The sequence below is a fragment of the Aptenodytes patagonicus genome, chromosome 17 (genome assembly GCF_965638725.1).
Source record: "Aptenodytes patagonicus chromosome 17, bAptPat1.pri.cur, whole genome shotgun sequence".
In the NCBI taxonomy this organism is placed as follows: Eukaryota; Metazoa; Chordata; class Aves; order Sphenisciformes; family Spheniscidae; genus Aptenodytes; species Aptenodytes patagonicus.
Genome location: NC_134965.1, coordinates 7,767,031 through 7,794,912, shown reverse-complemented (window position 1 = coordinate 7,794,912; position 27,882 = coordinate 7,767,031). Strand labels below are relative to the sequence as shown.

The following is a 27,882-nucleotide window of genomic DNA, read 5'->3' as shown; positions in this document are numbered from 1 at the left end:
ACAAAGAGAAGAAAATTATTCCAGATGACAAATTATTGAAATATGCTGGTTTTACCGTATTTACTGGAACAGTTATGCACACAGTTGTACTTGTACTTGCTTGGCTACAGAAGCGTATGTAGCTTTTGTTTTTTCAATAAAGGCAAGACAAAAACGGGAGTAGCAAAGCTTGGGCAAAGGGAAACTCTGGCAGTTATAGGTAAAGCTTTCAGTAAAATATCAGACTGTTACATTCACGTATCACTTGCTAGTCCTGTGTATGCTGTAAAGTGTATTTCCTCGTGCACACAGCCAAGCAAAGAAACAGGCACACAAAGCATCCTTTGAGCATGCATACGCAGACCCTGTTTCAGCTATGAAAAGTGTACTTCGCTACATGCACCAGACCTGAAAGCTAGAAGTATCTAGAACCTATTTTACTAAAAAAAAACCCCACCCACCAAAACTCAAACCCAAAACATTTTCTTTATGAATGATGTTGTGAAAGGTATGGCGTACCACAGCTGTGCGATTGTTACTCTGCTCACTGGCATTCAACTAGTTTTGAAAATCATGTTCTTATTTCCCAAATGCATACCTTACCACCCTTATATATAATTAAGTGTCTAATTAAACCTGCCGACTGCTTTGATGTCTGTACAGTTTCATAAGTCAGGAGAACAGAGGGTACACTATGTCCCCTAAAATTAAAGTGTGCCTGGAGACCTGATTATAAGTTCAGAGGAAATAAAACTTTCTGCCCCAGACATGCCAAGTCTCTTTAGCGCTGAGATGTCATGTACCTTTTAAAGACGTTTCCCCACAGGAGTTCATCAGCTGGCATTTGTCATAAACTAAATTTGAAGTAACAGTCCAGAAGTGTTCTTTGCAGCTGACAAATACACACACACACTTCCTGTGGCTATCTGGCAAGAGACGCTTGCAGGAAACACGAGCGCAAGTGTCACCCCTTAGATAACTTTAAAGACTATTATTTCAGCTAACATTTAAATTTCTTTAAGATAAGTTAAAACGAGAAAGCTAATTTCCAGCCAAAGCAAAACCCTGCACTAAAAGCGTTGCAGTTTATCTCCTTAGATTAACTGGATATTTGGTACAAAGTATTTTTCCGTAGGGTTTTGTTTTGTTTTTTTTTATGTTCCAAAGTCATGGAGTTAAAGGTAAGTGTAATAAACGCCTTAAGTAATCATTTAAGCCTGGTGCCTCAGACAGGCATAAACATGCTGGGCTTATTCATGCGGTTGAAATTAAATTCTTCAGTAGCTGCCTGATGAGCGAGATCCGAAATTCTTTGCTCATCCAAATTATGTAAATTCCCTCCTCTAGCGTTTTTTATTGATTTGCTGCTACCGAGAGCTCGGTGCGCGGCCGCTTGCAGCCGCTCACATTAACAGCACGAATCTTCTGGGCAACCGCCTCCCCGGTGGTTTCTGGAGAGGAAAGCAACGCCTGTGGGAAACGCTCGCAGAGCCACACCTGCCTTGTTTTTAGCTCACTGCTCGTTACTCATCCCCGCCCGCTGCCAGGCCTTTCACCTTTACTTGCCGCGCACGAAGCGCGCCTTGCCCGGCACCGCAAGACGCGGCCCGCCGAGGCCGCGGGGGCGACGTGAGGCGGCGAACCCCGCTCGCGCCCAACGGCCCTTCCCGCCCTCCCCTTCAAATCCCAACGGCCGCGGCGGCGGCGGCCAATCAGCGGGCGGGGCCGGGCGTCCCCCGCCGAACGGTCACGGCTCGCGCGGTGAGGCGGCCGCTTCGCCCTTGTGGGCCGGGAGCCGCTGGCGGGCGCCGGGCCGGCCGCTGTGGCGAGGGAGGCGGCGGGCGGGAGACGACGGGCCGGCAGGAAGGGGCGGCTCCGCGGGGACGGCACGGCACGGCACGGCACGGCACCCGGCCGGGCGGCGGGGAACCGCTGCCGGCGAGGTGGGTCTCGGTAAATCACCTCAGCGCTAGGCTGGGAGGCTGTCACCCGCCCCGCCTGTGCCTGCTGCTCCTTAGTTGACGTAACTGATTTTCCGGTGACGGTCGTGTGAATAAGAAATTTGAGTAATGCGACTGATGACGGCCTGCGTTGTGCGGCCGGGCCTGATTGGTTTTGTCAGGAATAAATGTTTAATGGCTTTACTCACCTCTGCTGTGCCCAGGTCAAAAATCGATAGATTCGGAGTAGGAAATCGTCAGTTCATCCAGGCAGCAAAATGTTTCAGCGCTTTGTTACTCAGACGGCCGAATTACGGAGGTTTAATAGCAACTGCAGTCTCCTCATCAGTATTTATTGACCTTGGGGCACGTAGCACACTTTCTATGCGTAAGACCGACTTGCAGTAAAGTTGGTGTGAACTCAGTAGTTCTCGGAAACTAATTCCAGCACTTGCTGGCATCTCGTGGCCCTTGTTGATTCGGAGAGATTAATCCTAGAAAAGACTGCTGGGCTGCCCAGCTTCCTACTTGTCTCTGTGCCCCTCGCCTGTTGAGCCCAAACTTAGAAATCTGTAACTAAAGCATACCAGAAAGTTATCTAGTCTTTTTCTTTGACCAAAAAAAAATCATTATTGCACGATGCTGATGCTGAATAGCACTGACAACCAGCTTATCACCGGGGAGGTCTCTTGTTTGGTGATGGTTTCACGTTGATGGCTATTTGCTGAGATCTGGCAGTTCATCATCCATTCAATATTTGTTATATTGAGATACAGTATCTGAGATTTTTTCATCAATGTGCGAGCTGACTGAGGAGCAGCCAGGGGAAATAAATCCAATATGCATTAATGGTGTTCCTACTGCTGTTTATTTTCAGTGTAAACAAGTATTGTTTGTGTGTGTTTGTTTCTTTGTATGGACAAAAAAAAATTTGCCCTTTTCTGCTTCTCAAAAGGACCGGATTTAAATTTTATTTTATGAACTAACTCCACCATTCATTATTTTAGTGAAGAACAAAGCAGTAGTTCTCAAGTAAATTTTTGCTATGGCCACACATGGGAAACGCTAGTTTAAAGCTTCCATTTACATTATTGCAGTGAGGGGCTGCATGGCAAACCGTATAGTTCTTCTTCAGCTAGTGAATGTTTTGGTTTTGTTTGCATTAGACTAGAAATGGATTGTGAGGTAAGAAAAAGCTTAAGTGAAAGTGTTTACTGGTTTTGATATTTAGTAGTCTAAACAAACATTTACACACAGATCTGGAAGTCTGACTGAAGTGTAAAAATGGAGCATCAGCACTGATAAACTAAGTTCTGGAATCCAAATATTTGTTTCAGCCAGTAGTTTAAACTTACTTGAAAGTGCCAATAAGCCAGTTGCACTTTCCTTTTCAAGCTTGGTGTACAAAGTTAGAGACGTAAAGTAACACTGACGTGCTATTTAATGCTTCATCTGTTCCATAATACTTATTAATCACTGTCATTTTTAAGTAGCTCAGTGCTGTGCCAGGGTTTTGAAGGATTGTGCAAAGATATGACTGTATCTGAAAAGAACTGTATCAACAAAAGCAAATGAATCTTCAGGGGTGATGGTTTTACACCAGGAACAGGAAAACCTATGGGAGGCAGCCTACTTTAGCCTCAAGTCTTGTAACAGGACATTTGAGCTCATGTCAAGAAAAAAGAGCTTGAAAACACAGTTCCAATATAAATTGCTATTATTTGAATTTTCTGAAGTTTAAATGAAACATACAATAAAAAGGTTAAACTAATAAATCCTAAACTTTAGAATGCGAATTTTTCCTAATCATAGGTTGGAGAGGGCAACAGTGAACACTTTCTTCTGTTTGGTAATAAGATATTTTTATGGTAATTACACTTAAGATTTTTTTTTTCCCTTAGACAGAAATAGCGGTTTGCATAATGTGTTTCATTTAGGCTGATTAAGCAAACATCGTTAGCCTTGGACTGGGAAAACCTCATTCTTTTCCTCCTTTCTCCCCCTGTTTTCAGAGTACTACTTAAAATGGTCTTAAATGCAAATGTATCTTAAATAGATCTGCTATGTGTGCAAAATACTTACTCTACGGTAGGTACAAGGTAAGGTGTCACCAGCTCTACAAGTTCTAAGAAAATGTTTACTGTGCTATAAACCGTGTCAAAATTATTTTAAAAGTACTTGCACAAGAGATGGATTATTCTTCTATATAAATTTAAATAAAAGTATTTAAATAAATATGGTATGATTCTATCCTCGTGCACCCATATTTCAATGGGATTTTTTCATGTGTACTGGAATCACTAATGCTCAACTGAAGCAAGACAAAAAAATTCTAGATGTAAGAGCCTAAAGGGGTGTGGGGGGGAGACCCAGACAATTTATATTAGTTAATAGCTTGCAGTCTTTTTTTTTTTTTAAACATGACTCTTTTACTATAAGAAAAATCATGTAAATACTTTTAACTTCTGTGAAATGTCCAACCATGTTAAATATGGAATGCATTGGAGAAAATACTTTAAGGTGTTTAGAATAAATAACTTTATATAGGGAGGACAAACCTCTCTTGTGTAGATACAGTATGTCAAGAAAGTCAGGCAAAACACAAGAAAAAACATGTTAGAGTGTTCTTTTCCCCTTTGTTCTTTATGTCTGATCATTCTTCAAAGACTTATTACCAAGAAAAATATAGAATACAGTATGACACTTAAATTTCTTTCTCTATTTCTTCCTCCCCTTCTACCTTGTGATCACGTCTGTGGTCACAAGCATGGAATATATTGGTGCATCTGAGAGAATGCCCTAGCCTGTTAAACGCAGATCGTAGAGTATATGAATGACACATAGGAATTTGCAAATCATGAATGAATTGCTATGCCCATAAATTATAAGTTTTTAACACAGAAAAAGAAGCTTAGCTTTTCTTGACTTAAAATCTGTGAATTTGGGAGTTTCTGTAGCAGATATTTAGCTCATCTTGGTAAAGTGTTTTCCAGAATCATACTGTCGATTTTAATGGATTTTTCATGTGCCATGGATTTGCTTTAATCACAAATATTTTATTACATTTTTCCTATGTTTTTAGAGTAATGGACATTCCTGATGCCCTTCACCTGGTATGTTCTCATGCATTTTCTTGTCATCATCTCCCTCTGCCAAATATAAAACCTGTATCTTTCTGTATACTGGCCATAATGTGGTTCACTGTATGCTGCTCAGTATTTATCATTTCTAAGGATTTTAAAAAGGGCTAACGAGAATTTGATGTGAATAGTAATTGAAAGTAATTGAGAACTGAGTATCTATCTCACTCCCTTAGGCCTCTGAAAATTTTGATCTGTGTACCAACTCTTTGGTGTTTGCAGTGAAGGACTTCTAAGCGGAGAGAATCTTAGCCTGAGAAGCCCTTAAGGATGTAGGTGGCTGTATGCAAAAGTCCTGCTGATATCAGAGCGGCTGTTCACTGAAGTGAAGTAAATGTATTTGAGGAGTTTGAGAGGGTCTGGACAGACGGTCCCACCCCAGCGGTGGGGGCTGCTGGCACAGTAGTGTTGTCTTCCGTTGAAGTCGGAGAGAGCGTACAAACGCACAGAGCTGTGGAAACCAATCTCTCGGCACAAGCCAGATCTGTTGTACACAGTCTAGTGTTTGTAGATAACATTATTTACCAAACAGTATTATTATTTTTGGCTTAAGAGTGAAGTTGACATATTTTAAGGAATAATAGTAGCTATGTGTTGCAGAGCCCAGCAGGGGTACAAAACCAGGCTGCCTGAGTGCAGGGCAGGGGGTCGGTTTGGTTTTGCTTTTCCTCAATGCGTGGTTATATTAGGATATATATTTGTTTGATTCTTTTTTCAAAAAAGGTATCTAGGATAAGAATTACGCTCTTAAAGTTTGTACTTGGCAGGTACTTATTTGTAACTTGGTAACTCTTAAATTATACTGAATATAATGTTTAGCAGCTTTATACTTACTATATGCTTTAGGCTTATCATTTAATATGCGCATTTCTAGTGATGTGGCATACTTAATTTTTTCCTTATTTCTTTATCTAAATGTTAGGATAGTCAAGAATTGAGTCACCTAGCTCTAGTATGTTTGCGTAACTCTCTTCCTGCTGTTTTTTTGCATAGAACAGCTTGGCAAACCGGACTGCATTTCTCACTCCGCATATTCTGTTTGCAGGATTGCAGAGGAAGAGGGGCTCAAGGGAGGATTTCTCGATAGCTGCGTAAGGGGATTACAAAGTTGCATCACGTGTTCTTCCTAAGTCGTCTCTATCCGTCTGCCCCTAATCTGATTTTGGTTTAAGTCTGGGCTAGGAGGCATGGTTGAGGGTGTAGATTTGAACCTGAGTTTGGCTTCAGTCTTAACTGGCAGTACTCCCACCGTGCTGTGAGAAAGCAGCTAATTAAACCTGCATGCATTTATTTTAACAACACTATCTCACTGTTCTACCTGGTCTGTACTTTTCTTTGTAATTCGTTGCTGCTTTTTCATAGTGTAAGTGACCAAATCTGACTCAAATTTTAACCTCCTTAGTTTCTTCCAAGTTTCCATAATATGTGAATAGAGATGTCATTCAAGACACTTTGATATTTTTCTTGGTTTGTAGACTTTTTTCCTTAGTGTTGTTAAAGGTTCCTGCTCCAGATTGCTTTGGTTTTAGATTGCTTCACTTGAAGTAAAACACTGTTCTGTCATGTCACAAGCAGCACCTTTATGGTAAATCAGAGAGAGAAGTGTGTTCCTGAGAAGCGGGCTACTGAAATGCCTTAGCTGAGTTCATGGTAGGAACCATACGCTATCCTAACGCAAGGGCTAGTTCAGCATCCTAATAAACCCTGTTGGATGTATTGGATGTCAGCTGGATGTTAAAATAGAGATGCTCTCTGGATTCGGCTAACCGCAACAATTACTGTTCTCTTTTTTTTTATTAGCATTTTTAAAAATCTTGATTTAATGGTTGAATAATTCACCTTGCTGTTCAGCTTATGTGGATAAAAACAGAGGAATGAATGTGAATAATTTCCAGCCAAGTAAAAATTCTACTAAATTGTTTTGTTCTTTTTTATTAAAAAAGCAGAGTTTTAAATTTCTTTTTAAACACAGTAAAACTTAGACTTTTCAACTAAAGTATATTTGTTGCTTTGGTTTAGTCTGTCAGCAGCTAGTCCTCTATCTTCTAATACTTGCAGAAATTTCAGTTTATGTTCTTGTTTCACAAAACCCAGAACTTCTTTCAAGGGGACTATAAATGTTTTAATACGCAGATTTTTATTTTTCCATAGTGGTCTGTGGCAGATGTTGTTGACATCATTGGCTCCAGGAAATAAGTTAGATTATTGTCTGCTTTGACTCCTATCTTCATTTGCAAGCAGCTTTCATTAAAAAAAAAAAAAAAAAGAAAAAAAAAAAGGAAAAAAGTCAATCATTTGTTTTCCTCTTACAGTCATTTGTTTCTGGAAAATGCGTGGCTTGATAAAATAGTGTTGACCAGTTCAGCCGTTAACAATATTACCTTTAAATAGTTTTTAAATTTTTTTTTTAGTATCTGTCTGTAGAAAATTATCATAGCAAAGCTACATATCCTGCGGGTGAGTTCTGGAAAAAGATTATTCTTATTCCAATGGACAGAGTTTCAGCTGACAAAAATCAGATAGTTAAGTGTGTGTGATGGTTAGGACTGTATTTAGACAAAATAATAATAATAATAATAATAATTAGGTTGGTGTGTGGTTCACATTAGTGCTATAGGTTTGGATCCAGAATTACTTAGGTAGGCAGGAGACACTGTATCCAATTCCATAAAGGCAGAGTAAAGAGTGGTGAGCTGTAGGTCGGGTAGGTTGCTGTGTGGAGTTCCGTTTTGGATGTTGACGTTGTTGCTGCTGCTGTTCTCCATCTGGCAGTGAGAAGGGAAACACTGGGAAGACGTTGGGGATGATGAAATGAGAACTAGGGGATCCACAGCCAGGCTGTCATCTTTCAGCTCCTCCCAAAGATTTCCTATAACAAAACAAAATGGCTTGATTCAACTGTCTTTATATATGCTTTTTGAAACATTGTTTTACAGGAGAAGTCGGTAATTGTACAGTTGTGTATGCCGTATGTGTAGGTACTCTTAATCACTTGTGATTGAGAAAGGAAAAAGATCGTTTACATAGTTATTATTTGTCTGACTCCATAATAAATTTAAATCTGGGCGAAAGCAGCATTAGTTTAAGAAAACTATTTCACTTGATAATTGGCAAGACTCTGTTGCAAATGTACCCTTATGAAGCATAACTTCTATTTGAAAAAAACCCACTAATTTTGAAAGAGGAAATTGCCTCTGTTATCTTTGTAAGATATGGAAGAGCTAATGGCACTTTATGGGACAAATCTGCAAATAGTATTACTTTAGAACTGCCCTTCTCGTATTCTTTTGGTGTAGCGTTCTCTGAATTGCAAACTAAATTACTGGATATGTGATTGACCTGACAAATCGAAAGATCTGAACTGTTACTTTTTTCTAACGTGTACCAAAAAGTTTCTCATCTTTCCGTTGAATGTGCATATCACAGTGAAAGCATTGAATAAGTTACTGCAGGAGGGCTGTATTTTTCATATCCATCACTGAAGATTTCTTCAGGGGGGGCGGTGGTAGCTCCAAAGCTATACCCACCATCTGCAGACTATCAAATGGGATAATACTTAGCCCTTTTGCTAGAAGTTTGATTTTTTTTTTTTTTTTTAAAATGTGTGCGTGTATAATGATTTTTCTCCAAGTGTGCGGGCCTTGTCTTAAGTTCTAGGATCTTTAATTTGAGATTTGATAATTTTGTAAAGAAAGAAAGCAAGCAAAAAGCTTAGATAAGGTTAAATAATTTAAGGTAAAGGGCAAGGACAGAGGGAGGTTGGAATTGTACCATACTGGTGAAGCATACAGAATATTCACAGTAGAAATGAGCATGCTCCAGATTAACTGAATAAAATGGAAAGAGGTTCATAGAAATGACTGGAATGTGAGGTCTGGCTGCCTGAAAGAGGAAGAAGCTGAGGATTCAAAAAACCGTGGTGTTAATCTTAGTAAAGGAATCTGGGCGTGGCAGGATTGCGGAATATTTGTGACAGTACCGTGGCAAGGCAGTTGCGTTTGCTGAGTCATGTAGATTATTAAGACTGTTTTTTTTCCTCTGTCTTTTAGGTTCCTTTGTGTACCATTTTTTGTCTGTGCAGGAAGGCACATGCAATTCTGGCATGTTATTTTGTGCAGCAAGAACTTTATCATTTGGAACCCACAGGTTTTATTTTATATGTATACAAACATAAATATACACACACACACACATAAACTTGGTGGGTTTTTTTCTTATTTTTGTATGGAAAGCTGTGTTCTTAGAATTCAAAATCTTGTCCATTCAAGATGATTCAATTATTTAATATCAAGAACTTTACTGTCTGCATTACACAACTAAGTATTTAAGAATGCACCTCAGAAAATCTAATTCTTCAGGGCATAGAGCATATGAATGCCTGTGAAACTTGTGAAGGAGTAAATAGCATTCTTTTGAGCAAAGATGTGGAAGGTGTTTGAATAAATATTGATAAAGAAAAATGTTAACATGTTAATTCAATCAAAATAATTTCTCTTTGTGCTCGTCACACATGACAATTCTCTTGATACGCACCAAATAATTGAGCTTGAGTGGTTTTCAGTGGAAAATATGTCGGAATTTAAAAAATACATTCTAAATACTGTATTGCAGTATTTAATATCAGCAGTCGTAGTCGAGAGTAAGCAGTTTTTTTTTAAACTATGGATGTAAATCTGTGGCTTTCTTGGGAAACTTTTTAAAGATACAATGCAAAATTCCACGTTGCGCGAAATAATGTGACCTAGTGAGCTGGTCTGTGCATCAGTGGCAAGGACAAGTAGTTAAAAAAGGGGGACGTAAATGCATCTTACGCAGGTTGGGATGTGATGCAATAAGCCTGACTCTACAAAATAAAAATGCCTCAGATACCTACCTTGGAGATCAAAATCGGTCAGGGATGGATTAAGAGCATCGATGTCATTGCTGAGATCTCCTTCCTGCATGAGAGTGTCCTGCATTGTCCTGGCTGTAGAGTGCTCTGTCAGCATCTTCACACCACAGATGGGGGGGGTCTGAGCCGGCAGTGGAGAATCCTGGGTGATGCTGGGCTGAGTTCTGAGTTCACTTTGAGCCTCCCCAGAAGGAAATAGGGTCTGAGGGTCAGGTGGCTGTTGCATTAATGTACTTGAGATTTGAGGAAAACCCTGTGGTGATGTATAGCACGCGGTTTGCTGCCCCCCGAGCAAATTCGGTAACGGGTTCTTGACATGTAGAGCTCCCGATGCGTGGATGCTATGTAATGGCTGTGGTATACCGGAGGAAAGGGAGGGCTCGCATAGGGAATGGGATTGGACTGCCACCTGTCTGGAAAGGGATGCACTTGCAACACCAGTCGGACTGCAGGACATGATTGAAGATCTCAGCTTTTCACTTTTGTCGCCTATCAGTGTGTCAAGTTCTTCTACAAAAGAAGAAAAAAGTCCATGACTTACTTACTTATTCCTAACAGAGCCTTAATCTTCTTAGCTTGCAGCTAGAATCTTAGTGTTCCTCAGGAAATGCGTGAGTGGAATGGCAAACAAAAGTGCTAGCCCATGTATGATAAGAACTCCAAAAGCCTGAAACAGTTTTCTAAATTATCATTGCTAAGTGAGTATGTAATAAATTGCATTTTTGTGTTTAAAGGTTGGACGCTTGTCAGTTAATTTCAAATTTTATTCTATAGTACTTATTTCAGTGTTGTTTTTATCTTAAAGTTTAGTGAGATGTCAAGAGAGAATGTTTTCTTGGTGAAGCTGCTTTGTGCCTATTTGGAAGCACTCCTGCAAAACCAGGTCTTATTTAATTCTGCTTTTTATTTTTTTTTCTTGTTTTGCCAATCACTTTATAACCAGGAAAAATTCTTAAATGCTTTCCTAAATCACATATAAATTCTCTTACACAGCTTGCTGCCTATTGCAAAGAAAAGTTCTGGGGACCACTGTTTGAGAGCTAATATGCTATTACTGACCTGGCTTTGCCATACTCTTCCTTACAGCAACTGGGTCTTTCCTCTTCCATTTCTGAAGCTCCTCCTGCATCTTATCAATTTTGGCTGGATTCAGAGCCCACAAACAGCCTTTCCGAGAAGAATTGCCTGACTTGTTTTCAACTTTCTCAAAGCATTTGTTCAAAGATAAGTTGTGACGTACAGAATTCTTCCAGCCATCTGGAGCTGTCTGGAAAAACAAATCCAGTCTAAGAATGGAACTTCAAGGAAAAAAAGAAAACAAGTATATTTCTCTGTTTTGACTGGTGAGATTATAAGAAATGCTGTTTAGATTATACTTTCTACAATATGAAACTTATACGTTAGAAGGAAGCCACAAAAATGTTACAGTCATGTTGTGCGGGAAGAGAGGAATCAGATAAAATAGTAACTGATCTAAGCAAGGAGGTTGGCCTTGTCAGAGGGGCTGCTGAATTTTTAAGAGTGTATTTGCAAATCACAAGAATTAAGTGTGTAAATAATTATATTATAGAACTGTGGACTAACAAGAAATCTATCTTAATCTATTTTCTAATCTAGAAAAATCTCAAACACTTAATTGAAGGACTGTGTGCTACTTGGACTCAAATTAAGTGTCCAGGCAGACTTCAAAAGAATTTTAGCATGCCCCTGTAGGTGTGACTTTGTGTGCTAGCCAATTATATAACCAAATGGTTTAATCACAAGCCCTACAGATGAGATACAGGTTTCTGCATCTGATCACTGCATCTTTTTGCTTTGCGTTTATTTTTAGCTCAGTACTGGAAGCTGGAAGGTTCTTTAAACTGAACAATACCTATAACCTTCATTAAAATGACTCCTCTATTTTTATTTAGGCTGTTTCTGATCAATGAGGGAAACAAAATTCCCTCCTTTCCCTGAGGACAGTTTTGCATTCAACTGCAAGAGTGGAAAGAAAAGAAAACCCAGTGCAAACCCTCTGTTTATACAATTTAATTTTTACAATCTTTTTTTTTTTTCCCTGAGTGCTTGTAAAAGAACTTTGAAAATGAATATTGCTGTAAGGGATGAAGAGGGAAGTACCCAGCAAAACGGTCATGTTCAGATTCTGATGGGAAATGCCTGTTGGCTTGCTAGTCTGAAATACTGATCTTGAAGAAATGGCACTGTATCCTTTTATTGCAGATAAGTTTTTCTGGTGTGTGTTTGTTTGATTTCATTCATTTTGCTTACTTAGTCACACAGCCAGACGACAGTGCCTGTCACATTAAGGCTTTGTAAATTAGTATGCACGTCCATATCAGAAGATTCCTACAGTAAATTCCTGATGCGTCACTTCCTTGCTTTTCTTTTGGTGGGTACTGTACGATGCTATTTGTTGCATATCTGAGTAGAACTGTCTTAGCTCATTGCCACTGCACTATCATCTTAAAAAAAAAAAAAAAGGGGGGGGGGAGCAGGAAAAATTACTTGCTACATAATGGTAGGAATCAACCTGAGAAACCCAACTTCATTGTAATAGATGCAACTGCTAGTCCAGCTAGATTTCCCCTGTCATTGTAAGACCAGTTAAAAAAAATAAAATTGTAGCTTTACCTGTGTCAGTCAAATGATATTCTTTCCAAAAGGTCTGCATTTGCAGAGATGAGAAATCTCAAGAGAGAGAGACTTTAGAGCTCATCGGATTACAAAGAATGATCTTCAGTACTAGTGTATGTGAGGTCTCTTTTCTTTTTTTTTTTTTTTTTTTAAATTAATCAATTTTGGATGCTTTTTCTTTTCTTGTTTCCAAAAAATCCTCATCTGTGTGTCATAAGAATTAAAAGAAATTAAACAACTCTCTGAAAGGTGGGTGAAGTTGTCTATGTGCCACTATTGATTCATATTCATGGATGCAAAATACTTGTCATCATAATTGTTTATATCAACGACAGAGAATTATTGAACAGAGAGCACAAGAAATAAATATGATTTTCCATAGCCTTTTTAAAGAGGTTAAAAATTAAATTTTCCCTTTTATACACATTAAGTTTTCATTCTTATGCTTTATTAAAGGGATCCTTCTCTCATAGAAAGCCAGCTTTTTGGTAGTTTCTCTAATTGTTGCCTAGTGTCACAGATTTCCTCTAAGACCATCTTTTATAAATGGGCTTGTGTCCACTTTTGCTTTCACATGATACACCATGGATTTTTGAACATACTTTGACAGAAATTCTACTTTTATCAGGAATGTAAAATCTGTTCTTTCCTAGCTTGTTATGAAGGACTATCTTGTGGGTTAAGGTGTTAAAAGCCTTACTGAAAAATTTGAGGGTCAGATTTAATACTTGCTTTCTTCATTTAAAAAATTAATTAGTTGTGGAAGTTAAATACATGTTATTTACTAAAAAAGAAACTATTTTCTCTTCATAGCAGCACAGTTTCTACCCTTTTGGCCCACCTGATGTCAGCATTTCACTGTTCTGTTAGCTGGTCCCATAGGTGAGACAACGTGCATTTCTATTTAAAAAAAAAAACAAACCAACAAAAAACCCCTTTAGAACTCTTTCTGCCATAGGGTAATACTAAAGATGATGAATCATTTTTTCTCCCTTGCAGATCATATGCAAGTTGCTTTCTGGCAGTTCCAAAAGTAAATAAAACTCTTCCTCCTGGGTGAGATGTGTACTTAGCTACTGAATAAGCCGACCTGAAAGAATATTCATGTTTCTTGCCCTGCACATGAGGCTACATATACCTCTGTCTGTATCTAGACGGGATAATTAGTGTTTCTGCTAAGCACCAGAGAAGATGGGAGTGGCATGTGTTTCTCAGAGGTTTTCAGAATGTGTGGGGGTGTAAAACTATGAGATAGTTTTAGAATGTAAGAGCAAAAAGTACATGGATTTGTTCTGGAGACTGCTGCCAAGAGTTGAACAGGTTCTTGCATTAAACTTGGTATTGCTGAGCAGCGAAAAATAGTCGTTTACCTAGGTAGGCCCTGAAGGAACACTCCGGCATTGTGTTCGTGTTACAACTCTGTCACCAGTTTCTTAAGGTAACGTTCGATTGTCTGTTAATGAACTGAGCTTTGGCTACTGAGGTTGCTCTCGTGTAGTTGGAACCTCCTTGCTATGGCTCGTTTTTGCCTTTGCTGCATTCAGCGTAGTGTGGATGAAGCTGTGTGGAGTTGGGCGCTGCAAGAGAATACTTGCTGCTGTAAGTTCCTTCAGACCACAGGCCTTTCTAACCTCTTCGACCACTGGCAATAACTCCAATTAACAAGATTAAAGCTTTCTGTTAGACTCACTAATCACTACAAAGGAAAAAAAGGATGACAAGCAAAAAATATTATTTTACAGACCCATTGATCCTGACCGCCTCTTGAAGTTTAAAGAGTTCAGTGATCTTGCAAAACCCTTTCTCTTTAAATCTAGGTCTCAAGAGAAGGGAGAGGTACATCAAAGAGTAATTCAACTTTAGCTGCGTAGATGGTTTTTTTAGGACGTAGGAGTTGGATTGCTCTGTTTCAACTAGAAATGAGATTGTTGCATCATAGAAACTAAATTTGCTGTGGCAGCTAATACCAGTTAATTTGACTAGGCTTGTATCATCTAATGTCTCCCAGCAAGATTCTGTGTACACTTGTACTTTGTTTCTCTCCAACTTAAATTGCTTCCCCTCCCCCTGTTGTATCCTGCTATTTAGTGAGTTCTGGTAGCAACAACAAAATGTTCTTTGCTGATTTTTAATATTCCTTTATCTTACCGAAGACTCTCCAAAGAAGGGAGGATAGAGGATATTAGCTTTTGCCATATATTGGTAATTCTGTGGGCTGCTGTAAAGACCAGAGGTAGACAGGGCTCCGTGCCCATAAGCATATTTGCTTGCTTATTCTCCCCTGCTTATTTTAAGGATGTTTGGGATAGACCTATTCAATCATTTGACTGTATTTGTAAGTAAAATGCAAAAATAAAGCTGTCACAAGATAGTGAATGTTCCAGGAGTACCCCCTGCACCATTCTTTTCCTATAATGCATATGACAGCAGTAACCTCATTCTCATCAATTTTTAAATGAATTGAGAAAAAGACATGAGGATCTGCAAGAAAAAAACCCACCACCAAAACCCACTCCCTGTGGAACAGGCAAGTTTTGATAAGTAAGAAGGGAAAAGTTTAGATTAGGTGTGAGACAGCTATTTAAAGCTGTGGTAGAAATATACCTACTGTACAGATGAGGATATGTATACACACATCTGTATGTATACACACAGACAGAGGTATGAAGGCACACCCATCTATACACATTTATACACAAAATATCACAATATATACAATACACAATATTTACAGACAATATATAGTTGAGGAAAGGATGTCTATTGCCCTAATGTTTCTGCTGTGTCAGAATAACTTAAACTTCAGGACCGGGGAGGTGACACCTGGCAGAGCCACAGTCTTGTGTCTGAGGAATTTGGTGCATGTTGGCAGCAGCAGCATTTGGTTTGCAAGCTGCTGAGTAATTTTATAATCAATTGTGTTGTAAGACAAAGGAGAATTAATTTCAGTTTGGTCTGATGGGTAAACGTGGACATGCCTGAAAAACTTATTTTTAATATTCCCACCTCTCTGCTTCAAACTCATGCTATTTTTCTAGAAAACAGTAATCAGATAAGAATGTATTACTTTGCTGTAGATCACGTGAGTTATGCATTATGCTGAGAAGTGTAGTTCTGCAAAATACCAATTTCAAGATGTTGTGGCCCAGGACCTTTTGCACAATCATAGAATCATGGAATAGTTTGGGTTGGAAGGGACCTCTAAAGCTCGTCTAGTCCAACCCCCCTGCCGTGGGCAGGGACATCTTCAACTAGATCAGGTTGCTCAGAGCCCCGTCCAGCCTGACCTGGAATGTTTCCAGGGATGGGGCATCCACCACCTCTCTGGGCAACCTGTGCCAGTGCTTCACCACCCTCATTGCAAAAAATTTCCTCCTTATCTCTAGTCTAAATCTACCCCCCTTTAGTTTAAAGCCATTCCCCCTTGTCCTGTTGCAACAGGCCCTGCTAAAAAGTTTGCCGCCATCTTTTTTATAAGCCCCCTTGAAGTACTGATAGGCTGCAAATTTTCCTTTGGATTATTAATATTTCTTGCAATTAGTGGTAAATGCATGGAAAATAGAGTTAATACTCTGTTAGGGACAAAATGCAAATCTTGAAATTTATTCTTGTTTTGAAAATGAAAAAAAATTTGCAGCTACTATGTTCTTGCCATGTGCCATTCTACCCTTCTTCTTTTCCCTGTTTAGGTTACTGACATTACTTAATTTCATGTGTGTTTAGCCTAAAAATCAGTTGTGTCCCTGTGACTTAACACAGTTAAGAGTGCTTCAGATTTCTTTCAGCGGATTATGGCCAGTCATGATGTGATGGGATACTTCTTGAATTATGATGGCAGGTTCCTTTATTTCTTCTCCCCTCTCTTGCTTGTAACAAATAATAGAGTAACTAATGATTCCTTTGGGAGGAAATCTGGGAATACAGAAGTATAATGGATCCTAACAGTTCTTCCTCCATGATAATGTGTATTCTTTTTCTCCAATTACTGACATGTTCAAATTTTTTTTTTTTTTTTTTTGGCGGGCATTATTTATCCTCAGTTAGTGTCCAAACCCATTGCAAAATTGTATCAGAACATTTATTTTTAGTTATTCTTAGTGTTCTTTTTTTAATACAAATGTTTGAATTGCCTTTCTGTAGTTGCTTTAATTTTGGTTTAATTGCTGCATGTTTATTTGCAATAGGAAACAGGACAGACTCGTGTTGCTTTATTTTCATTTTTGGGCCTCGCTAACAGTTGCAGGTCACCTGATCTGGACTTTTAGTGAGATGTTTTTGAAGAATCAGCAATAACAAAGCTCTGTGTTGAGCAGCAGCCGACGATTCTATTATAGCTCTTTTTAAAATCTTAACTGTAATCCTGCTCTTGGATTATGTGCTGACTAATCTCTTTCCACTTGCATTCCAAGTGCGAGAAACCATTCTCTTACAGCATGGATTTAAATTTTGGTAGTATCTGCTGCAAACCATACACCCTTATCTTCACCAACATTACTGTGTCATTATGAGCTTAGTACCATTTATCACATAGTATACTTTTCTTTGTACAGTGCATGCAAGTGATGAAGTTGCCTAAGACGGATATCCCAGCTCCGGAACAGAGCAAGATAACCTTGAACCTCTGCTTCCACATGAGTCTGGAGGTGCTATTGATGGCCGAGGAAGCCACAAGACCAGTTTGGCCTGTATTTGAGATCTGAGAGGTAGGAATGGATGTGTTTTTAAAAATATTTGTCCTTTTTATGAGTTGTTAGTGAGGAACGGCCACTGTTAACTGCACAAACTCAAAGTTGGAACAGTTCTTAATATCTTTCTGTGTAAATATTACCGCGTATCGTGTTCACATTTCTTCCTAGGCCTAAAATGCTGGGTAGTTTGTGATCATGAAGGTATATAGCGTGTAATTGATTTGATATTAATCTACTAAGAAGTTATCCCTTTCAACAGATTGAATCCCCTCCCTTATTCCCTCTGCTGCCAGGTAAGCTTAGAGAGAGATTTCCCCCCCTCCCGGTGAAACTCACCTTAAAGTAAGGAAAGTGTTCCGTCATGAAATTGTAAATCTCACTGACTGGCAAACTCCCTGTCTTGCTGTTTTTGAGTGCCATGAAGATCAGGATGCTTTAGGGAGAGAAAGAAAAGTATTTTAGCCTGTTCTGCCTGACTCCTCAGAAGCAGAAAAAAGGACTGTTTTTCACAGTGCGTGTAATTACTCTGGCTTTCACTGTCGTAGCACGAATACCGATGATGCTTAAAGTTTCCACTCAGTTGTTTATAAGCAATCTCCTTACACTGCTTAACCACTAGAGGTAATTCTCAAAGCCCATATAGAAGGTCCAACCTGGGTTTAAAATAAAGTAACAGAAGGTGGAATCAAGACCACAGCCTTCAAATCCTGCTAGTGTGTGTTTATTTAAGGCTGTGTTTGAATGCTTAAACTGGTAAAGGCCACAAAGAGAATATCAAACTGACAGTGACTGAAGGAATAATTAAAGTTTAATTGTCTGATCTACTTTGTTAGACTGCTATTTGGGGGCTAAACCTGTGTGGTGATATGTTTTCTAGTCGTTTCCTTGCCCTAGTAAATGGAGGAAAAAATTAGTTTTAATACAGGTCTTGGAAAAGACAACTAAGTGTGATTAGTCTTGTGCTGATGAAATTTGCAACACCTAAGATTTTGTATTAGAGAAACGTCTTGCTTTTGTGGGGTGATCAAGACTGTTCACATGCTTTACAACATTTCATTTCCCTCTGCCTTGGCCCCAGAGTCTGGAACATCTTGTGATTCATACAAACAGAACAGAGCACACTGGGAACAAGACAAATAAGAGTAAGCATGTTATTGCAAATTATGCTGGAAATAGGCCATGGGTAAACAGTGTATTTCCTGTAACATTAGGACTTGAAAAAATATTTTATTACCTGTAGGAGTAGATGGGTTTGGGAAATAGAGGCTGCTGGGATTCTTGACTGCTTTGAGGAGCAATTCTTTGGTAAGGGTAGTGTGAAGAAGTAATATAAGTCACAGGATAGCTGCCTCCCGAGGGATACTGATGATACAATAAAAGAGATGTTACTTGGCTTAGCAATAACCTCTCAAAAATATTTCTTTCTTAATAACAGTATTAAACTATTTAGCTCTGAGGATATTGTCCTCTGCCTACATTTAATAGCTAATAGACCTAAAGTCTTTCTAGTGTGGTATTGGAAAACATTAATATTACTAGTTAATGCTTAAGAAGTAGAAGGAACAGGGCATGTACGAGGAGGAACTCACTGGTATGTTGGCTGTTACCAGATCCTGTTGCAGTGTGTTCCAAACTGAAGTATGTAAAAAAAAGTACTTTGTTTTATTATTGCCTGCTATGCTACTGAGTTCTTGTGAAAAATGGGAGTAACTGTACCCTATTAATTGTCTCCAGATAATTCATAGTTTTATAGACCTAAAGCATATTTCCCTTCAGCCATCTCTTTTGCAGTTGAAGTATCTTAGCCTGCTCAGCCTCCCCTGAATATTGGACTATGCAGACAAGTAAATTAATGGTGTAATTTTATTTATATAAATTTAAAAAAAAACGGAATAAAGTACTTCAAACAATGTGCACCATAGAAAAATAAGCCTATTAAGTAAAGCCACTAAAAATACAGGAAGAAACAGGGAAGTTTTGACTGAGCCTTGTTTGGTTTTGTGTGCTGTCTTTTTTGGTTTTTAGGTGGAGCGGGATACAACAAGGCAAAAATTCAAAGTGTATAAAATCTACTCCCAAGAGAATAGCATCCCAAAGCATCTGTTCAATTTGCTGTTATCAGGCAAGGCAGTAAAAAAAACCAAACAACAAAAGCTTTAGTGGTTGGCATCAGAATGTATATTAAAGGGAATGTACTATTATAGAAGAAGTTAGTAATGTCATTCCAGGGGTCAGGAGAGTGGCAGATGAGACATGTCTCATAGGTGGTTTTCATATCGCCTGACTTGTCCTGAAGCTGTGAGGCTACTCTCTGTTGGTTCCCTCCTTGTCAATGACAAGGAACAGGCTTCTCCAAGAGGCCGGGAGTTTAAGTGCTGTTAACCACGACCTCAAGCAGCTTCTTTTTTTTTCCCCATTTTCTGTATCAGAAAGCTAAAAAGAATAGCCAGGACACCAGAAATCATATAGCATTTATGCTACCCTCACCCCACCCCTAGGGACAAGCAGCAGAATGCTACCTGAGACTGAAATGCTAAGCTATCTCTTCAAGAGATCTCTAAGCCTGCCCAGCTCTCAAGACACAGTAAAGAAATGGCTGGCCTATCATGCGATCACCGTGATAGAAATACGCCAATGTAAAAAAATAGGTGAAAGAGGGGAGATAATACATATAGACAGCCTCAATTGCATCAGAATTTCTGTAGATTTGCTCTCAATTTTTTAACACAGCAGTTGGTCACATATTTTTCTTTTCCAAATTACAGTTTAAACCTGCTGGCAAGCAACTTTCAAGAACAAAGAAACACTACCCTGCTAAGGTAAGATACCATCAGTGGCCTCTCCGTGAGGCAAAGGCTCCCACTGAACTCAGAGCTCAGTGTGAGAGGAATTTCTGCCTCTTACAGATGAATCTTTCCAGGTGCCAGGGCTAGGGCATGGCCAAAATTAGGAGTCATGTCATATGCTATTAAAAAATCTACCTGCATGCCTTCCCCAGTACTCAAAGGTTGCTGAACCCTGTTCTAGTGTTTTACTGCTTAGCTCTAGAAGTCCTGTGTCATGAGGGTTTTATGGTTCCTCTGAAAGTTTATAATGTAGCTTTTGAGACTTGTTGGGAAAATTTCCTTGATAATTAGTTTAATACGTCTCCTTAGTTTCTTACTGTCATTCCTATTTTCAGACCAATAGCTTCTGTTGCTCTTGGTTTTTGTCCCCTTAAAATGCTTGTGAGAGGTTATCATGTGCTTGCAAAATGTTCATAGTTTATTTATTTATTCTGGATTCTGAATAATTTATTTCAGTTTCTCAGTAATTTTATTGTTGTTGCTTGAGTTTTTGCCTGTTTGCTTTTTTCTTTCTAACATTGAACTGCCCGAAATGGAATGTGGAAAAACATACTGAATACACTAATTTGTTTGCTACAGTAAGCAGGGTGAAAGAAATGAGATGTACGAAATTAATCATGTCCTGCCTTGTTAAACTAAATACCGGGCAGAACTGCAGTCTCCAGAGCAGCTGTGAACTAATTTCCGTGTGCATTTCTGTGCTGCCTGCTTTGTTGCATTGCGTGCAGATTTTTCACCCGAGTAGAAAACTGGGCAATTCATACAATGATTTTGATTTTATTGGTTTCAGTGGCTCTTTGAAAGGAAGGGATGCTAAGATGGGACTGGTTGTGATGTCATCACCAAAGGCAAGAACTGGGTGTTTTAAGGATTATTTCTGTTTTATTGGTTTCATTACTCCTTTTTGAGGGAACAGAGACTGGGGAATGGTCTGGTATGACAGGCTTGAGCTGGTTTTACAGTTGCACAACTGGCATGAAAGGTGTCTGTGTTTTATGGTGGGTGGTTAAGTGACTTCAGTAAGTGTCTGCTATTTCTTTCAGGTCAATAAGAAGTAGGTTTTTTTATGAGTCATTTGTGTTGTGTCCAGCAAAGGGGAAGGTGAGGCCATTTTATCATTTGGACAAAATTAACAGAGGAGTTGATGTCTCTCATCCCTGTAATGAAAAGTGAGGCGTAGTTTGAACACCCTTCACTTCAGGCTAAAGGGCCCGTTCTCTTGAGTGTAACTTCCTAGTGATTTAAATTGCTCTGCTCCATCCAAATTTGAAATGTAAAGTATTAATACTGGAGCTGCTTCATGCAAAAGATGTTATTCCACTTCTCAGTCTGGTATCACATGTTCTTTCATTTCCTAGTATCTGATTATGGCACACGGACAGCAATTCTACCTCTTACGACTTTGGCTGCTTATACCTATTGTTTTTCTCCTCTGAGTAGTAGACATGGTGCCATACTTTTACTACAGTAACATAAAGAAGCACAAATATTGAAAAGTCTAACAGAGACCTGCTGCAAGTAAGAGATCTGTCACAGCGCCAGCCTGCAGGTGGATGAAAGACTTTCCTCTTAGTGCTTGTCGTGTCTTGCCTAGCAGCTCCCGGAAGGTGTATTTCAGCTGTAACTTTGTAGTTTTTTTGAATGTGGTTAATGCCAATGTATAGTAATAGTACTGGTATCAAATCAGCAGTGACAGGGGAAGGGTGCCTGCTTCAGAATTAATAAAGAAATTAAAAAATATTGAAGTGAATTAACAAGCTAACTGGGGTTTCTGCTAAAGCAACACATAAAACTGATGTTTATACTGTGTGTGAGATGTATGGTGCTGTGGCACATCCACGTCTGTACTGCAGTCCCAGTGGGGAACTAGTTTATATTTGCAGCAGAGCCTTTGTGGCAAGTTAATCCTTCATCTGGGACCCTTTTGTTCTAAAATAACAATAATAAAATCAATCCATTTGTAAGTTAGGATGGTAGTGTAATATTACCTTTCTTTTTATTCTATTTTATTAGTACCTTTTATCACTTCTATTGAGTTTTAGGCTAACAAGAAAAAACAAGTAAATTAATTATGATGGTGCTGATAAGAACTTAAAAGATAGTTACATTTTTGCCACATTATAGCAAAAAAAAAAAAGGTTGAGTAAATTCTGGCTAGCAGAATGCCAGAGTGATAGGTAAAAGAAAAAGCCAGGAGTGAGATTATTCTCTAGCCATATTTCCTGAATCAGTGTAGGAGAACTGCTTCTTTCCGTTGCCTATGCCTTCTCACATCTATTTAGCATCTGTACACTTCTCAAGCTTTACAAGGATACCCGCTGAGGACAGGGGATACAAAAAGTCCTTTATGTTGGAACTATTTGAACTTCAGTAGTAGCTGGACGCCCTAAGTGAATTGGTCTGTCCTTGTGCAACACCTAGTTGGAGAAGAACCTCAGTGCCCCTGAGTTCCTAAGCTGATTTAAATACAAAGTCCAGTTAGCGGACAGGGGCCGGCCACAGCTGAGGGAGCAGTGAGAGAAAGATGACAGTAATAGGAACCTGATTTTAGAAGTTTACTTCATGCATGTTTTGGTACTTGAGGGGTGCTTATTGAGCTGCCTTGCCACACCATCCCGTTGATCGTTTTAACTGTCCCAGACACTAGAAGTTCAGAAAGGCCGTAGAAGGCCCTGAAGCTCTCCAAGTGGTTGATACAGTTAGTCCTTATTTTATTCCTCTCTATATCTGAGGGGTTATACACTGTAATAATGAGACACCTTCCTTTAAGTTTCAGTAGACAGGTGGGGGGTTTATAAGTATGAGAAATACACACTTAAAAATATGCAAAACCACTACTGAGGTATGGAACACTTTCATTCATCCTTAGTACTATGTTTTACAAAACTCTAACAAATGGAATTCCTAAAAAGTCATCTGTGACAGATGATTTAATTTTATCAATGATCATAAAATTCCTACATATGTCTATTCTTGTTCTTTATGGTCATTTAGCATCTGTTTTCAGAAGTTACTTAAATTTCCTCTTAAAGAAAACCATGCCAAAAATAACCTTTCTTTTTCCTCATTAGGGACTAAATCCTGGTGATGAATGGTATGATTACTGTTTCAATGACTCAGACTAGTAACACCATACGAATTAAAAATCCCAATGAAATATCGTATGGTAACCTATTTTTGTTTTCTTTGCACAGTTTTAAATTACTGATCTGTTAGTCACATTTTTTATACTTCTTGAGCAAGTTGAATGAGATGGTACAGTTGATTCCCCAATATCAGTCATCAGTCACTGGGATCTGAGGAGTCATAACTCGTGTGAGCTTTTATGTTCAAAGATTTTATATATATGAATTTCCTGTAAGTTTAATTTAATTCAGTTCTAACGGTTGGGAGTTTTCGTAGTTGTGCTACTTTTGCATGTAGATTTCTGCCTATATATCTGAAAAATCCTCACTGCCTTAATTTCACCTTAAATAAGTTTTGGGGTTTGTTTGTTTGGTTGGTTTTTAAATAGGGTGTTTCAAGCATATTTTTATCTCCTCAAACGTCTGTCTTACTGAAAATTTTGTACGTTGCAGATAACTGAGCATAAAAGAGGAAAATTTCAGTGCATTGAATAGCACCACCATTTATATCTAAAGGAAATTATTTAAAGACATTTCAGAGTCATGAAAATTACTTTCTGTAATACATACCCTCCCTGCATGCCAAGTTTTCAAAGCTCAGTAGACCATACTTACTAAGCTCTATAAATGTGTACTAGGATCATGTACGATTAAGATACGTATGTGTGATTTTACAAAGATAATGTCTGTATACTGCTTTGAAAATATGAACTGACATGTATTCAAATGACATCTAAACACATGCAGAAAAACAAGGTGTCAGTTACTCCTGTGCATTTTTAGTATTAATAATATAGTTACATTATGGAAGAACAACCTTAATATTGTGCATTCTCATGCATCGTCAGCATTATTGTCAATTATGCTTCAGCTGAATAATCTTTCACCGGGGATGATGTAGCAGTCAAAAGATGGCAAAAGATGTGTGTGCCTTCAAGCACAAGGAAAGCGAGCATCATCTTGCTTTTAAAATTTTGATTTAAAAGTGTTTTTCTATGTTTGATCTGAATTTTAAGTATACAGTCACATATATTTAATTTTTTTATTCGGAAGTTAAAGCACAGTTAATTCCCTGGGATCTTGAAATGCCAACAGTTATGTTCATAATTTATCTGGTTTCAAAGCCAATTTCTTGCACATAATGGTGAAAATATAAATGAGCAGTACCAAGATTCCATTTTTACAAGTTTGGTTGTTTTTTTTTTCTTTTTTTCTGGATGACCATTTAAAAATGCATTTAGATGTGGTTCTTTTGAGATCTCATTGTCGTAAACAAAATGTATGTATACAAACGCGGCCTCGCAAACACAAATTTAGCAGGTATTGTTTTGTGTCTCTTTTTGTATTATTACCATAACTACTATACCATTATAGTGCTAGAAATACAGGGGATTTTGGTTTACACATTGTACTGACCTGATGGAAAGGATGTGAGGGGCAATACATCTGCTGCACTTGAGGCTGATAGCAATACAAACCAGGCTGCCCTTCCAGTGGGGATGTCCTAAGCTTCATATCTGAATCCTGCTAGAAAATATTTAAGGAAAGAGTTATTGGAGAAAACACCTCAATTTAAAATAGAATAATTCTGTTAGTTACTGTTCTGATTTGTCTTTCATTATACTTACTACTTTTTTGGACTTGATTCTGTCACAATAAGTGTTATATAGAATTTGTTTTATATTCTAGTGGTACAAGAAGAAACATTGTTTCCTGCATTTATATAATTACTGCTTGAAAAAGGAAATCCCAATCCAAGTTCCATACAAAGAGCAATTCATAAAATGTCAGTTTCTGTTTATCTTTTTTCCCTACATACCCAAACTGCATACTCCAGCTTTCATTCCTGAGTGTGCACATGTGTCTCTGTCTCTCTTTTTCATACTCTGATTTTATCTTGCAGACTGTCAGTACCTCAAGCTGATGCTGGAGTTTTGTCATTAGGTAGAGGGTGAGGTCTATAATGCACAGGAAAGAGGTGGCAGAGAAGAATCAAAATAGGCTGACTTCTGAATTGGATCAAGATATAGGAAATATAGTAAGATTGTGATTTATTTCTGCAAATGTGGAAATAAACATAGAGAAGTTGATCAAGTCTTAATATCCCACAGGTCTGCCCAGCTGCCTGTCCGGGATTCCACACAGGGCTTGATTCTGTTCAGGGCTCAGGCTCCTGGATGTTAAATGTCGCTGTCTTTTAGGCAGAATGCTGAGTGCACCCATACAGTGTGTGTGGTAACACTGGCTGCTTTAGAAGAGCAACTCAAACCAACTGCAGGCTAAGCAGAGAGCTAGATAGAGCTAGCTGGTGATAAACAGTGCAGGGAATGATGTGCCTTCAACAGTGTCCTTATCCACAGGCCTAGTGATTGACTTCAGGTTCCTTCCCCCACTTGACATCCATGGCCAGGAATTATCTTCTGAGAGCTGATGCCATAGACATCTTATTATTTCAAGGAACTAGTAGCACTTATCCTTCTGTTTTAAAGCAAGGCCATAATGACCATCTTTTATGGTATAGATTAGTGTAGGGGTACATATTAGACTTGATTTGATATCCTGGCACCAAGCAAATGCCACATCCAGTATTAATAAATGTCCATGCTATTTTGGTGACCATACGATGAAGTTTTTCAGAAATGTCAACTTGCCAGCAGCGTGTAAGCTATTTAAGAGCTTTGAAGTTGCATGCTGACTGAACCAGTGGAGACATTAACAAGTAGCCAGTCTTCTCCTGAGTAGTCACACGTACTTGGTAAAGGGCCTCTGCAGTGCTAGCTTTACATTCTCTACATCTTGCAGCCTGGGGATTTGGGAAGAAAATGGGAATTTTTTTCATCAACTGCTTACAGCTTTTGCATTAAACTCATCTGACCTAGATGAGTGTTTATCCAGGAAATAAGAGATTTAGATCAATTTCCTCCTTAACCTGAATGGCTTCAATCCCCAGGTATGTACCCTGACAACATCCCTCCATTCCCTGGTAAATTGTCTTAATCCAATTAAGATTTTTTTTTTTTTTAGCCCTTCTTTCTTTTGGTAACCCTTGAATTCTTTGCCTCACAGCAATTTAGAACCAGTGGTTAAGGCCCTGTCCTGGGAGATGCAGACATTGTTTTTGTCTGCACTAGATTATGAAGATATGCTTTACGTTTTGGATCACAGCAGAGATACATTGTGGAGATACTGGAGGGTAATTTACCTTGTTTTTCAGGGATAATTTACCTTGTTTTTCAGGGATCTCTGTGCTGCCCTAAATAGGCAGTTGCCTCTATCCAGTATGTGAATTAGCCCAGGTACCTTTACACTGCACATACCATAAACAGATCTTATGTTTAATTTTAAGTAGTACTGATGTCTTAGAGTTTCTCTTCTGTTTGTGTCCAGAAAAATGCAGGTCAGCCGAGGTGTTGTAACAAATCTGATACACATGTCCTCATGCTTGAAAAATACCGTTTTGTGAACTTTTGTCCCTTGAAAATACTAGTTGATGACAACTACTGATATAAAACCTGTTCTCAGGAAGAATTTGGATATTTAGGATTCGTGTATTGTGTCTAGTGGAAAATCATTTGTCCTCGTGCACCTTTGAGGACTGTTTTTCAGTAGGGAAAGGCCATAAAATAGAGAACTTCGACAAATAAATATGGATGTCTATCCTGAGCTCTAGCCTGCAGCTTGACAAGAGACTAAATGTCCGTGTAGTCACATGAAGAGATAAGAAAATAATTCCAAAAGTATATTTTTGCCATTGAAAACAGAAGAAAAAAAAAAAAAAAAAAAAAGGAAAGAAAAAATACTGACCATGACTTGTGAACTGTGATCTTGACCTGTGTTGCTGTATTGGAGGCTGTTACACCACGGTTGTTCTGTGGAGATGTTCGGAATGTGTGTAGGAAATGACTCTGACTCGTCAGGACCTGTAGATCCTGGTAAACCCTCAAAACCATCAATGCTTCTAGCATTTTTGAAGGGTGAACCTTCCGGTGGGAGGGCTTGATGTGCTTCCTGGAAGACATCTTCGCTGATCTGCCTCTTGTAAGGATGAAAGGGGTTTCTGGTGCTCTTGAGAAACCGGTCATAATTTCCTATAGTACTTTCCTCGTAACTGTACCGTCTGAATTTTTCAGTACTGAAAGACGCTTTAAATTTGTTCTTGCCACAGTGAATTCCTTGGCTTGTAGGGTATCTCCCATGAATTTGATCCTGGGCTGGAGAAGCAGGGCTGGGGCTGTGAGAAGACTCCGAACTCTTCCTTTCTGTCCTGCTGTCTGACTCATATGGTTGGCAATTATAACTGGGATTATCCTGCAATGAATTGTTGGCATTTATTTAGGATTAGTATGAGCAAATATTTTATTATTTTTATTATTTACAAAAAAGTACATTAAAAATATATTATTGATGAGAAGTATAAAATTACTAGTCCTAGTCACCTTCATGCAGGGAAGCCCTAAAAGATCTAAAGTTAAAGTTTCTGGTTACTTGGTATCCAAAACTGTTCAAAAGTAAATTAATAAAAGCATTGAGAAGACTGAGGTAATCTTAATTTGTGCAATCATCTTGGAGAAACAGGACATCTTAGGTAACTATTGACTAGTTGGTCTGACAATTTCAGGGAAAAGATGATGTATGA

General features: G+C 38.6%; 1 protein-coding gene across 1 annotated transcript in view; it reads right to left on the bottom strand.

Moving 5' to 3' along the window:
- Positions 1-7,374: 7,374 nt before the first annotated feature.
- The window catches only part of FOXN1 (forkhead box N1), a 42,305-nt gene continuing 21,797 nt past the window's right edge, over positions 7,375-27,882 (bottom strand). The window contains exons 3-9 of the mRNA XM_076354376.1: positions 27,051-27,554; positions 24,663-24,773; positions 18,510-18,637; positions 17,612-17,708; positions 11,010-11,217; positions 9,933-10,460; positions 7,375-7,928 (exon numbers count right to left, since the gene is read on the bottom strand). Of these exons, the coding sequence (XP_076210491.1) occupies positions 7,660-7,928; positions 9,933-10,460; positions 11,010-11,217; positions 17,612-17,708; positions 18,510-18,637; positions 24,663-24,773; positions 27,051-27,554 (1,845 nt within the window). The 3' untranslated portion in view covers positions 7,375-7,659. The remainder of the gene's footprint in view (positions 7,929-9,932; positions 10,461-11,009; positions 11,218-17,611; positions 17,709-18,509; positions 18,638-24,662; positions 24,774-27,050; positions 27,555-27,882) is intronic.